Source organism: Thalassophryne amazonica, chromosome 2 (assembly GCF_902500255.1).
Source record: "Thalassophryne amazonica chromosome 2, fThaAma1.1, whole genome shotgun sequence".
NCBI lineage: Eukaryota > Metazoa > Chordata > Actinopteri > Batrachoidiformes > Batrachoididae > Thalassophryne > Thalassophryne amazonica.
In genome coordinates, this window is record NC_047104.1 from 50,713,495 (window position 1) to 50,728,698 (window position 15,204).

At 39.0% G+C, this 15,204-nt stretch overlaps 1 protein-coding gene across 3 annotated transcripts in view; it reads left to right on the forward strand.

Moving 5' to 3' along the window:
- The window catches only part of adcy7 (adenylate cyclase 7), a 267,502-nt gene that overhangs the window by 235,219 nt on the left and 17,079 nt on the right, over positions 1–15,204 (forward strand). For 2 of the 3 annotated variants that reach the window (XM_034186024.1, XM_034186034.1), the window contains 8 exons: positions 378–455; positions 2,921–2,990; positions 3,305–3,402; positions 3,587–3,671; positions 5,878–6,015; positions 6,177–6,284; positions 14,213–14,409; positions 14,570–14,681. In XM_034186024.1, coding sequence (XP_034041915.1) covers positions 378–455; positions 2,921–2,990; positions 3,305–3,402; positions 3,587–3,671; positions 5,878–6,015; positions 6,177–6,284; positions 14,213–14,409; positions 14,570–14,681 — 886 coding nt within the window. The remainder of the gene's footprint in view (positions 1–377; positions 456–2,920; positions 2,991–3,304; positions 3,403–3,586; positions 3,672–5,877; positions 6,016–6,176; positions 6,285–14,212; positions 14,410–14,569; positions 14,682–15,204) is intronic. The other variant, XM_034186030.1, reaches the window with a different exon arrangement.

Sequence of the window (15,204 nt, forward strand, 5' to 3'; positions counted from 1 at the left end):
GCAATGTGATCATGTGATCTCAAACAGCCAGAAATCCTGCTACTAAGAAATTTCAGTTAATTAACTGAAATGATCCTATTAACACTGACTACTGACTGATGCTTGGAGTGTGTGTTTGTGTCACAGCAGGTGTACAAAGCCATTATGCACAAATTTGCATATGGTAGACTACATAACTCTCACAAGCAGAAACAATCACTGTCTTTCCCCACTAATACTCATAACTGCATTTATCAAGTTGCCTCCAAGCAGCACTAAACTGGACCTGAGTAACCTGCTTACCTGATCTGGTTTTCCAGTGTCTGTTGCACTCAGACTGTATGCTCTGGTGTCTGTTCTGTGCTGCTTCCTAATTGTCTCTGTGCTGTCTGGTGCAGGATCAAATCCCAGAAGAGTAAGTTTGATGAGGAGCTCCACAATGAGATGACGACTACCATAGATGAGCTCAGCAGCAAGTCAGTCTATATTTATATCAGATTACACATGGTACATTTTCTCCAGTGACACAGGCCAGATAGCTTTAGAAACTTGGTCAAAGGTGAAATCATCTGATTCATGTGGGACAGCAAACCTGTGCTCCACAGCTCTTCATGAGTCCAGTTTTGCTCAAGCAGACTGCACTTATGGCTGCAGTCCTGCCAGTAATGAGTGTCTGTGTTTAGGTATGGAAAGCTTCTGTTCTGACATCACTTTGTGGAAAAGAAAGAAAAAAAAAAGAATTGGTGTCGCTGACATGAATAATATCCTGTTAGATTTGAGTGGTCGTTTGGAGTATGAATTTGTAAATAATAACTGTAAAATGGGATGATGAGTTTAAAATTTTTACAACATAACTAATGCTCCTGTCACCACATTGGCCTGTGTTTGTAACCAGGTTTGTGAGCATAACTCAAGAATGATCACTAATATCTCTTTGCTGACGAAGGGAAAAAAGCCACAAATCATCGAGGAAAAAGTGGATGAAATGAGCCGGTTCTTCTCCCATCACAGAAAACCCTGCGAGTGCAGAGCGCATAAAAGACCGAAACAAAACTGAAACTAACAAAAGAAAAACGAAGCGAATGGCGACCTTGACGATTTAAACCAAATCAAAACAAAACATTCATGATGACGTAACTTCACATCGTATATCAGACCGAGTGCCAGCCTCTGAACAATACTGCAGCCAACATGTGCTCTCCACAGCACCTGCAGGCGCACCTGCTGTAGACGGCATGCAAACGTGCACACAGCCATCTGTGGCGCACAGATGTTTGTGTGTGTGTATGTGCACAGCCTCTCTAGCCAGAGACGCTGCAACATGCGTGGTTAAAGTAGTTGATCAAACGTTCTTGCCGCTATTGTTTCTGTATGACAACGTTGCTTTTTGTCCCACACATGGACGAGTCATGTTCAGCTGGTCGGATCTTTAGTTATTGATCCGTTCAGATATCATCAAAGTTCGTGCAAGATGTTGGACTTGGGAGGCTGGAAGAAGTTGGACGACAATCAAACGAAACGCTGACGAAACGGGAACTACACAAACGATGAGGAACAATCAAGACAGAAAGCAAAACGGATTACAGACAAATTGAAGTTGTCGTCAGCATTCGTTCACATTTTTCAACACTTTGAAAATTCTGACCAGCTACAAGAATGAAGCTGGACGATGCTTAAACGATGTCTCCAAAAGTCAACATCAGTCCAGATTTCTTGTTTCGTTTTGGCTTCAGTGTCCTTCATTAGTGCCACGTGACCAGGGCCATTATGGGAATTTCAAATCTAGGTTTGTCATGGGTGTCTTGGCGGCTTTCCTCACTCATCTCTTTGGCACATGGTCACAAGTTTTTGTTTTTACAGCCTCATGTAGGCAGGATTAGCATTTTGTACAAGCCTTTTAAAATTTCTTAAGGAGTGAGTTAACTCTAAAGGATATTCAGCAACTTGGAGCCATTCTAGTATCCATTCACTGACCTTTCTAAATTCAACTCTCTGTTGAAGTGATGATTTTAGTTGCATTACATGACAGTGAGTGAGTGCTTGTAAAACCTGTAATTTTGTATTTTTGATTTTGATTTTGCTCTAGAGATTTGTTTTGACTTTGAGAGAAAAAAAACAAACCTGTTTTTGTTTTGACCTGCCAAGGGACTGCAAAAGCAAATTATCTTTTTGCTATAATCTGGTACAGTCCATCAAACGCAACATTTATCTTTTAGCATTGTCCCTTTTAAATACAGTAAGTAAGCGGTATGAGGAAGTTGTGACTTGTACTAGAGTAATATGGACAAGGGGGAGAAAAAGGGGATGAAAATATGGCCATTGATTTTATGTCAATGCTATAGCAATGTTGTACATGCTAACATAGATGTAGCTGCTATATCTACTGTTGCCTGAGTGACACCTGTTTATTTTCTTTTTGCCAATGTTTTGAAAACTGGATTCCTGTCTACAACACATTTGTCAAAGTTGAGTAGCGTGCCCAAGAGGCCTGATAGCTAACAAAAACCTCTAAGGATTCAGATTTTGAGGGTAGTCTGACTTTTATATAATTAAACTGCAAGTTTTAATTTATTTTATTTATTTTAATTTACACATGCATCATGTGTTTACAAAGCAACACAGACTATAGATATTCATTGTCCTGATGACCACTAGTTATGACTACTTTGTACCTAATAATTTGCAACAATCCTTTGATAGTTATTGCTGTATTATTTTCGCATGTCAGAATTTTGATAGGAAAATACAAACCTTTAAGTTTCACCAGTGAACAATTTACAAATTTTGTTCATTCCCTGGATAGCGCTTTCAGGAGAAACTATCACTGCACAGAAAAATTACATGTTTAATATTAATATAACGGTGATCTGCGGTGGGTCTGCAACAAGAGTCATTACGTTTGTTCTCTCTCTTTCTCTCTCTCTCTCTCTCGCTCTCTCAGGCAGTGGACTAAGACTGAGGACACTAGCAGTTTAGCTCTCTGGTTCCCAAAAAAACACTTGGAAAAACAGGTTAGTTAGACACAACACTGCCAGTACAGTATTTCCCCCGCTACCTCACCCCATGAAATATAAAAGGGAGCATTGAACTGGTTTCTCTATGTATGTACTTCCACCTGGATCATAAAGTTCACGCTATAACATTGACTACTGAACAGAATTGCATCGAATTTTCAACAGTTCTCAATTGTTTTGTCTCAGATGAGTTTCAAGATGATCTTTGTGCACATTTTTAAAGTTATGGCCCTTTATGTTTTCATTTTATACCTTTAAACATTTTAGTGTGACAAAAGAAGCTCATGTGTGTTTGTTTTTCTTCTTCTAAGTACCGAGCTCTGGATTTGCCATCATTCAAACATTATGTAGGCTGTGCCACCTTCATCTTCTTCTGCGTCTTTTCCATTCAGATGTTGGTTACAAAAGAGTGAGTTTGACCAAATCTCCCTTCATCCCATCAAAAAAATATATCACAGCATTTTGGAAATTGCTTCCACCAAGTCACGTTAAATAGCATATTATGAATATAATACATATCTATGCTAAAGGGAAAAGTTTTTTTTTTTTTCTTTTTCTCTTTCCTCTGTAATGTTGGGTGTTAATCTGCTCAGCCGACAGATGTTGGCGATGTCGTTTGGAGTGTTGGTTTGTGTACTGCTGCTGACCCTGGCAATATGTTATGCAGGTCACATACAGGTTAGTATTAAGACTCATATTCTCCTTTTAATATTTAGAAATATGGGGGATTTTTAACTTTGTAAAGCTGTGAAACACTCACAGCAGTGGTGTCCTATTTGAAAATTTTGCATATTATACGGAAAACCATTAAACACACTCTGGATACAAGATATAATGCTTGCATAAAAAGTTTGGTTTCTATTTCACTTCAAAGTGTTGATGTATTACATTGAATAAAATGTCAAACTTTGAGGTCAAACTTGATTTCAGTGTGTCCTTGTGAATGACGTGAATATGGAAATTAAATGTGGAATTCTGAATAGCTGTTTCTCTCCTAGTGTGAAGGCCACAAGTATCGTAATACAGCAAACTTCAGAAAATAAGTAACATGGTAATACTTTAATCTGCAGGGAACTTTAGTTTTTTTTCCTGTCAGTCAAGTAAAGAGGAGCATTTATATAAAGCCAAATTAAAGAGGTCAGTTCTGAAAGCTTTGATTTGTTATTGTGATAACCTCATGCAGAGCTTCTGGAAGATGAAAACTGTCTTACAGCACTGCAGTGACCTGTGTCAGCATAAATACAGGTGGCTTTGTACTTTATTTGCATTCATAGCTCAGAAATATAAGCTAAATAGATGATAATCAACTAGTGAAGAAGTGAAAGGATGACTGTTGTTTTTGTGTATGCAACACTATGTAAAGTATTTGCCCTTTACTGTTTTTTTTTCTGTTTTTGTGTATGTCTCACTTTAGTTTCAAATATTAAAATTTAGTGTAAAACTGTGGCATCCTAAGAAAAATTAAATAGTTAAAAAATTATTTATAAAGAATTAACAATTTTCCAAGATATTTTATCTTCTTGCAAACATCCCGATATAAACACCAGGCATTGAAGGCCTGAGGGACATTCTAAGTGTTGATCATTTTAATCACAAACCCAAATATTTTCATTGTGTTACTAAGAACAAATTAATTTACCTTGTCATTTTAATACTTTTGGAAGAGATTGTATACTTTGGATTATTTCATATCATCTTCCTGCTTAATGTAGTTGGGCTTGCTCTTCAACTGATGAATGGATGACTAGCTGTTCTCCTTCACCTCAGATTCATACCTTTCTCAGCTATGCCAATTCAGCAAGACCCTGAAATACCACAGCATCACCAAGACATGACAACTATGCTGGAGTGAAGGCATGGTCTGTGTGTCGAAGCATTTGTGCTTGGTTTACTCCAGTTGTAATAAGAGCCCTGTCTTCAAAACAGTTCCACTTATGACTCATCAGTCCATAGAACATTCTCCCAAAAGGCTTGAGAGTCGTCAGTGTGTGTGTTGGCAGAACTCTGATGAGGCTCAGTGTTGTTCTAGGTTACCTGTTGGATTCATTCTAATGCTCATCAGTTTACACCATTTTTGCACAGTTTCTTTATGATGAGCTTCAGGGCCCATATAGACATTTACCTTCTGAGAATAATGTCATGAGTGTGACTTTTCACATGAGTAGTTGTTGTGCTTTTCAAAGAATTTTGGAAAGTCAGACACTTCTGGAAAGGTTTGTTCTTACGCAAGTTTTTTTCATGACCCAGTGTCTGTGCTTTGGAGACCCACATCCCAAGATATAGTTATGTTACCTTTCCTAACTGATGTATTTTGTTCACCATGTTCTTAATCTCTTCTTGGCATAGTGTGCTACTGATTAAGGCATTTATCTTAATCCCAGGCTGCTGAAACAGTTCTATTTAAATGATGATTTGATTAAACCAGGCTGCAGTAATCGTGTATTCACACTGAGATCGGGCATTAATGGAGTTTTTATATTATATAGGTATGTTGCATTTACTAGCTAGAGGTCAAGAGTCAAGCCCCCACCCACCCACGCAGACACACAGATGCCCAGAATTATTTATCAGGTGTTTATAATGTTGATTAGATATCTGAAACAAATTAAAATGAGATGCACACTGAAACAAATCCATGTTTCACTGTGCCTGAATTAACTCATCTTGAGAATTAAAACACTCCAACATTTCTGTAGCTAACCTGCTTCACACCTGACATTTCCAGAGGGACAGCTTTTCTTTTCTCAACAAAATCTCAGAATTTCCTTTTCTTTCCAAGTATCACTCAATTCTGCAGATGGCTGACTTCAGAAAAGTCACATGATCCTGTTGCAAAACATGCTTTATTCGCTTCTTCCTCCTGAGCTCTGTTTGTCCTCTCCAGCGTGTCTTCCCACAGAAGCTGTCACAGTGCCAGTGGCTGCCAGCTGTGTCGGAGGCGGTGGTGAAACGGCCATGTGTTCGCCTCCCTCTGGCAACCATCACTACTGCGGTCATCATCATCATGGCAGTCTTCAACTTGGTAAGCTTGCACTTGCACATTGAGAGGTGATGAAAGGTCGTCATGAATCATTTGTAGCACGGCCTGCACTTCATAGCTGCCAGGCCAAACTTCAAACAACCATACAGTGGTCAGATCTATCTTTTTTTTTTTTTTTTTTTTTTTTTTTTGTCTCCCTGCAGTGCTTTATCCAGACACCATTTACAGAATGTACCAGTGATAGCATTGACCTACATCACAAAAATGATTCTGTTGGACAAGGATTAGATGGAGAGCTCTTTCACCTGCCTGTGAGTGATCAATTTGTAAAACATCTACACTGAACAAAAAATATGAACACAGCATTTTTGTTTTTGCTCCCAGTTTTCATGAGCTGAACTCAAGCTCTAAAACATGTTCTATATACACAAAAGACCTATTTCTCACAAATATTGTTCACAAATCTGTCCAAATCTGTGTTAGTGACCACTTCTCCTTTTCTGAGATAATCCATCCCACGTCACAGCTGTGGCATATCAAAATGATGAATAGACAGCCTGATGGTTGCAAAAGTGTGCCTTAGGCTGGCCACAATAAAAAGCCACTCTGAAATGTTCAGTTTTATCACACAGCACAGTGCCACAGCATCGATACTCCACATATACACATATATACACACACACACATATATATATATATATATATATATATATATATATATACATACATACATACATTTGGATGTAAAAGTTTGGGCACCCCTAATGATTTCCATGATTTTCTTTTACAAATCATTGGTTGTTTGGATCAGCAATTTCAGTTAAATATATCATATAGAAGACAAACACAATGATAATTGAGAAGTGAAATGAAGTTTATAGGATTTACAGAAAGTGTGCAATAATTCTTTAAACAAAATTAGGCAGGTACATAAATTTGGACACCCCAACAGAAAAAAATACATCAATCTTAAGTAGATCCTCCTTTTGCAGAAATAACAGTATCTAAACGTTTCCTATAGCTTCCAATGAGAATCTGGATTCTGGTTGAAGGTATTTTGGACCATTCTTCTTTACAAAACATCTCCATTTCAGTCAGGCTTGTTGGTTTCCGAGCATGGACAGCCCGCTTAAAATCACACCGCAGATTTTCAATAATATTCAGGTCTGGGGACTGAAATAGCCATTCCAGAACGTTGTACTTGTTCCTCTGCATGAATGCCTTAGTAGATTTTGAACGTTTAGGGTCATTGTCTTGTTGAAAGATCCAGCCCCGGCGGAACTTCAACTTTGTCACTGATTCTTGAACATTGTTCTCAAGAATCTGCTGATATTGACTAGAATCCATGTGACCCTCAACTTTAACAAGATTCCCAGTACCTGCACTGGCCACACAGCCCCATACCATGATGGAACCTCCTCCAAATTTTACTGTAGGTAGCAAGTGTTTTTCTTGGAATGCTGTTTTTTTTTTCAGCCATGCATGCCGCCCCTTATGTCCAAATAACTCAGTTTTACACTCAACAAAAATATAAACGCAACACTTTTGGTTTTGCTCCCATTTTGTATGAGATGAACTCAAAGATCTAAAACTTTTTCCACATACACAATATCACCATTTCCCTCAAATATTGTTCACAAACCAGTCTAAATCTGTGATAGTGAGCACTTCTCCTTTGCTGAGATAATCCATCCCACCTAACAGGTGTGCCATATCAAGATGCTGATTAGACACCATGATTAGTGCACAGGTGTGCCTTAGACTGTCCACAATAAAAGGCCACTCTGAAAGGTGTAGTTTTATCACACAGCACAATGCCACAGATGTCGCAAGATTTGAGGGAGCGTGCAGTTGGCATGCTGACAGCAGGAATGTCAACCAGAGCTGTTGCTCGTGTATTGAATGTTCATTTCTCTACCATAAGCCGTCTCCAAAGGTGTTTCAGAGAATTTGGCAGTACATCCAACCAGCCTCACAACCGCAGACCACGTGTAATCACACCAGCCTAGGACCTCCACATCCAGCATGTTCACCTCCAAGATCGTCTGAGACCAGCCACTTGGACAGCTGCTGAAACAATCAGTTTGCATAACCAAAGAATTTCTGCACAAACTGTCAGAAACCGTCTCAGGTAAGCTCATCTGCATGCTCGTCGTCCTCATCAGGGTCTCGACCTGACTGCAGTTCGCCGTCGTAACCGACTTGAGTGGGCAAATGCTCACATTCGCTGGCGTTTGGCACGTTGGAGAGGTGTTCTCTTCACGGATGAATCCCGGTTCACACTGTTCAGGGCAGATGGCAGACAGCGTGTGTGGCGTTGTGTGGGTGAGTGGTTTACTGATGTCAATGTTGTGGATCGAGTGGCCCATGGTGGCGGTGGGGTTATGGTATGGGCAGGCGTCTGTTATGGACGAAGAACACAGGTGCATTTTATTGATGGCATTTTGAATGCACAGAGATACCGTGACGAGATCCTGAGGCCCATTGTTGTGCCATACATCCAAGAACATCACCTCATGTTGCAGCAGGATAATGCACGGCCCCATGTTGCAAGGATCTGTACACAATTCTTGGAAGCTGAAAATGTCCCATTTCTTGCATGGCCGACATACTCACCGGACATGTCACCCATTGAGCATATTTGGGATGCTCTTGACCGGCGTATACGACAGCGTGTACCAGTTCCTGCCAATATCCAGCAACTTCGCACAGCCATTGAAGAGGAGTCGACCAACATTCCACAGGCCACAATTGATAACCTGATCAACTCTATGCGAAGGAGATGTGTTGCACTGCATGAGGCAAATGGTGGTCACACCAGATACTGACTGGTATCCCCCCTCAATAAAACAAAACTGCATCTTTCAGAGTGGCCTTTTATTGTGGACAGTCTAAGGCACACCTGTGCACTAATCATGGTGTCTAATCAGCATCTTGATATGGCACACCTGTGAGGTGGGATGGATTATCTCAGCAAAGGAGAAGTGCTCACTATCACAGATTTAGACTGGTTTGTGAACAATATTTGAGGGAAATGGTGATATTGTGTATGTGGAAAAAGTTTTAGATCTTTGAGTTCATCTCATACAAAATGGGAGCAAAACCAAAAGTGTTGCTTTTATATTTTTGTTGAGTGTAGTTTCATTATTCCACAATGAAGCTGGCTTGTCCAAATGTGCTTTAGCATACCTCAAGCGACTCTGTTTGTGGCGTGTACGCAGAAAAGACTTCCTTTGCAATACTCTCCCATACAGCATCTCCTTGTGCAAAGTGCGCTGTATAGTTGAACAATGTACAGAGACACTATCTGCAGCAAGATCATGTTGTAGGTCTTTGGAGCAGGTCTGTGGGTTAATGACTCACAATTGACTGTTCTCACAATCATTCGCTTCAGCTTATGAGATTTTTCTTGGCCTGCCACTTCGGGCCTTCACTTGTACTGTGCCTGTGGGCTTCCATTTCCTTACTATGTTCCTCACAGTGGAAATCTCTGAGATAGCTTTTTGTATCCTTCCCCTAAACCATGATGTTGAACAATCTTTGTTTTCAGGCCATTTGAGAGTTGTTTAGAGGTTCCCATATTGCCACTCATTAGAAGAGATGCAAAGAGGGGAAACATTTGCACATGGCCACCTTAAATACCCTTTCTCATGATTGGATTCACCTGTGTAAGGAGGTCAAAGGTCATTGAGCTTACCAGACCAATTTTGTGTTCCAATAATTAATGCTAAATGTATTCAAATCAATAAAATGACATGGGTGCCCAAATTTATGCACCTGCCTAATTTTGCTTAAATAATTATTGCACACTTTGTGTAAATACTAGAAACTTAATTTCACTTCTCAACTATAAGTGTGTTCGTCTGCTATATGATATATTTAACTGAAATTTCTGATCCAGACAACCAATGATTTATAAAGGAAAATCATGAAAATGATCAGGGGTGCCCAAACTTTTCCATACAAATGTATATATAAATTATATTTATACTCTGATTTATGTATATTTTCATTTTCTCTGATATATAACTTATATCTACTATGTTTTATATAGAAATATAATGTATTCATTAGTCAGTATTTTGTTTATATATATATATGTGTATATATATATATATATATATATATATATATATATATATATATATATATATATGTTGTCTCTTCAAATTACTAAAATAGTTGACTTTTCTGCCACTATTTGCTTCTTTATCATATATTAGTGTGTGTGTGTGTGTGTGTGTGTGTGTATGTAAAATGTGTGTGTTTACGTTTGTATGTATGTTTATGTTTGCGTTTGTATGTATGTTTATGTTTGCAAAATACCTGTCTATAGGCTATATCAGAATGGGTAGCCACGGAGCCACATCAATTCCGGCGAAGTGGCCAATCCGAAGGCGAGAATTCGTACCTCCGCCCGATGAAAACAAGCTTGGGCTGCATTGATTGTCTGTTGAAATCTGCTGATTTTGTTTTGTCTCTAATTTGCTTCTAACAGCCAGCTGACAGCTCTCACTGCTTGGAACGATGAGATTTATACACCAAGCTGAGCTGAAATGAACCATTGTACGTTAAATTGACTTTATTGATGAGTTTGACCCCTTTGAAAAGTGGCCAAATTACATATATTTGTATTGCGTTCGGCGATGGTTTCATCGTCCAAAAATGGCCACCAGAGGGCACTCTGGTAAAGTTTGCAGCAACCCATATTGTATTACTGTTAATCCCACTATGAATATTAAAATAGGATGAACCATTTGTCCTGTGTCATAGCTACATGTATGACTTTGCAGAAAAAAAAAAGTGAAAATCAGTTCAGTATTCAGAGAGTTACGATGGATTAGTGCTGCGCCTGTTGAACAGTACTAAGTGGAGCAGGTTGGATGATCGGTCTAAGACCTCGTCAGCGCCAATAGGCAGCGGTGGTCAATGCTGCGTCGACTCTTTATAATGTCTATGGTACCAACAGTTTGTGCAAATGGTACAAGAGCTTTTCATTTAAAAAAAAAAAAACATTTGCACCGCAAAGAGGTCTTTGGGGAGTGAGGAGGTAAAGGGTAATTTTTACTTTTTTGTGTCGCTTGGCATCCACATCTGGTGAACAGATTTTGAAAGGCCTGACTGTAAACTTTAATTGAAGCAGACAGGCAGTTTAACACGACATTGCACTGCTGTCAACTGACCTCCCGTTAGATAAAACAATTAAAATAATAAGCCTATTAAGGCAGTGTGAAATCATTTAACAAAAAAAGGTTACTCCACAGAAGCCCGTGTGTGAAGGAAAGTCTTCTTCAAAGCACTGTGGATGCACTGAAATGATTGACATGCAATTTAATTAATACATCACATTATTTTAAACACTTTTCTGGCCTGGCAGACTGCATGTGATGAGGACAACATCTGGTGGAGAAGGCCAAAGACACTCCCACATTTCACCTTGCTGTGGGAGATCAGTTGTTTGCCTTTGGGGGTGCCATGCATGACCCAAGGTGGTGGATACAGTGACATGCACTACCACCGTATGATCATAGATTTGACATGATGTGAAGCAGCCATTATCAGAGTTAACAGGCATCCAACCCAGCACTGAGCAGGAGTCATTAATGAGATGGCCACTTTGTCTATTCCACTGGTTTTATGGCATAATCTTAAAAACAAAACAAAACTGGAATAATAGTAATGAATTTTCTGGATGTTTTGTCAGTTTTTTCATGGTTTTTAATTCTGAAAATTAAATGATAGAGGCCACAACACTTCCAAACTAAGAAAACACTAGCAAAAGCAGAAAACACTTGTATTAAATCCACAAAAGGTAGTTGCATCAAAAACTAAACATTTTTTTTAAATGCTTGGTAACACAGATAACACAAACCAGTATAACCTACAGCGGGGTGGCCAAGTTCAGTTTTCGAGAGCCACCTTCCTGACACTGTTAGTTGTCTCCCTGCTCCAACACACCTGAATCCAATGAAAGGCTCATTAAAAGTCTGCTAACGAGTCTTTCATTGGATTCAGGTGTGTTGGAGCAGGGAGACAACTATGAGTGTCAGGAAGGTGGCTCTCGAGGACCGAACTTGGCCACCCCTGACCTACAGCAAAGGTGACATTCTAATATGATAACATGATGGCTACATTTTCACACAACACAGCCATAGACCCAGACATGTTCCAAAGATGTAGCACATACAGTAGTGTTCAGAATAATAGTAGTGCTATGTGACTAAAAAGATTAATCCAGGTTTTGAGTATATTTCTTATTGTTACATGGGAAACAAGGTACCAGTAGATTCAGTAGATTCTCACAAATCCAACAAGACCAAGCATTCATGATATACACAGTCTTGAGGCTATGAAATTGGGCTCTTAGTTAAAAAAAAAAAAAGTAGAAAACGGATGTTCACAATAATAGTAGCATCTGCTGTTGTTGCTACAAACTCAAAACTATTATGTTCAAACTGCTGTTTTAGCAATCCTGTGAATCACTAAACTAGTATTTAGTTGTATAACCACAGTTTTTCATGATTTCTTAACATTTGCGAGGCATTAATTTTGTTGGTTTGGAACCAAGATTTTGCTCGTTTACTAGTGTGCTTGGGGTCATTGTCTTGTTGAAACACCCTAACCCTAACCCCATACAACTAAATGCTAGTTTAGTGATTCACAGGATTGCTAAAAAAGCAGTTTGAACATAATAGTTTTGAGTTTGTAGTGTCAACAGCAGATGCTACTGTTATTGTGAACACCCCCTTTTCTACTTTTTTTTACTAATAGCCCAATTTCATAGCCTTAAGAGTGTGCATATCATGAATGCTTGGTCTTGTTGGATTTGTGAGAATCTACTGAATCTACTGGTACCTTGTTTCCCATGTAACAATAAGAAATATACTCAAAACCTGGATTAATCTTTTTAGTCACATAACACTACTATTATTCTGAACACTTACTCAAAATACACATACTCCAAACACAAAGGGGATTTTGCAAAGAGGACTTTAACCAATTTCTACTGGTCAGTGTATTGCATATTCAATAATAAATTGTGAAAATGTAGCTATCTTAAGACTAGAATAATCAATAAAGTAAATAAGTAAACTAACTCAGCTCTGCTGGCCAGGTAGATGTAAAGACTCAAGCGCTGCAGTGCTCTGAACATTCCATCAGTTAAAGTCCTCTGGGCAGAAATGTTCCAAGTGCTTCTGTTGTGTTGTGGAGCTTTGTAAAGCATCTGGATTTTTGGGTAGAAATGCAGCAGATACATTTTCAAATCAAATTGTTGCACGTGCTGCAGGCTGTGTTCAGTGTTTTCAAGTGTTTTTAAATTAGCAAGACATTTTAATGCAAATATCTTTTCTTAAATTGTTGCAAATCTGTTTTATATCTGTGTGTATTGTCGTAATTTGGAAGTGTTATGGTTCTGTTGGCCACTGTAGGTGTTGCTTACGTTACATTATTTAAAAAACATTGTGAATTACGACTGGTTTCAGCTTACCAAGTGTGAAGAATTGCACCTCCTTGATTTTGTTTTCCCTGTTCGTGAGATGCCACATTGTTAGAATTCAGAAAAATCAGGTTTTAAACCTTTTGGCACCAAGGGATAGAATGGTTCTAATCTCACTTTCATCCATGTCTGAAAATCAAAATTCAAATCTGTAGAAAATTGGTTTAAACATATTGTTCACTCTTAGAATTGAGTTTGGGGAGCTGGCATGGTGGCTTAGTGGTTAGCACTGTTGCTTCACAGCAACAAAAGGTCCTGGGATTGCTTCCCGCTTGGACCTTTCTGTGTGCAGTTTCCGCCCACAATCCAAAATAAATTGCGTTTGGGGAGGAGGTGTGTGTGTGTGTGTGTGTGTGTGTGTGTGTGTGTGTGTGTGTGTGTGTGTGTGTGTGTGTAATCGCTGTTCAAAATGAGTTTAGTATTTTTGGCTGGTAATGTGAAGGTCACTGTACATTGGCAACCTGTGAACTTTTTTATTTTTTCAAATGTTCTGGTGTTTTGCGCACTGAATAATCATTAAAATGATTTGCAAATTAAGTGAGAAAAAACAATTATTTAAACCTTACTGGTATCATCACAAATTACACATAATGAGTTCATCTGTGTTTTACAAATGATTTACACAGCAGTTTTTACGCTGCCATTAATTTCTGCAGCATTTCCTTGTACCTGCTGGTGTTTGTCTTTTAAATGCGGATGTAGCAAAGTTCTTATCTTTCTCTGTGGTTCTTTCCCCGTCAGTACTCCGTATACTGCTGTATCTTATCTCTGATTGCGTGTGGAGTCTTCCTGCGCGTGAGCTTTGAGCTCAAAGTGCTCTTCCTCGCTTTGGCATCCACAGCATACTACATCATCCTCCTCACCTCTAACAAGGCGCTCTTTGTGGCGTACGGAAACCTTCTGTACGCCGAGATCACGGACAAGTGGAACTGCAGCAGGTGGGAATCAACAGGGAAAGTAAATCAGAGAGATGTAGAGGAAGCTAACGGATAGAATGCTTGTCCAGAATCTATAAAATTATTTAATCTATGAAACAATCAGTAACCATCATGTGCCATGAATGTTAATAAATTGATGAATGATGGTTTTGCGCCACAGCAGCGACAACATGTCCATCCTGAGGTGGATCGGTTTGGTGAAACACCCTCAGGGGATGAGCTGCATCTACATCACCCTGTTCCTGGTCACTATGCTCATCCTCTCACAGCAGGTAACAACACTTCAAAAAAAAACCCCAACACTATAGGCCACGGCGCATGTCTTCAGACAGACAACCGGTCACACCTACAGACCCCTCCTCTGGTGGCAAAATTAATTTGTTAGTCTGGATTTTTCTTTGCTCTGTCTGATCTTGCATAGGCGTGTCTTTTATTTAGAAATTTTTAGGTTTTACAATGTATTTACACTGTTTATTTCTTCGTCTGTTTTTCATTATTGATGTAGATTACTTCAAAATGTATAACCTATAAGTGTTATGCAAGTAAAGTTATTAGAACCCTCCAAACAAACAGGTGCTATGATTATTATTACATTTTTAATATGGAAGTGATTCCACCAAAGGCATACGTTCTTGTGATTGCCATGGTCTCCACTTGTGTGTATGTTAGCAGGATACCTGAAGAAATACTAATCTCTTTTTGATTAAACTGGTCAGGTACATTGGGTGTATGGACAGGAAGACGTGATTGGATTTTGGTTAGGATCAGTCAACAATCAAGGTCAGAGTTTAAGGC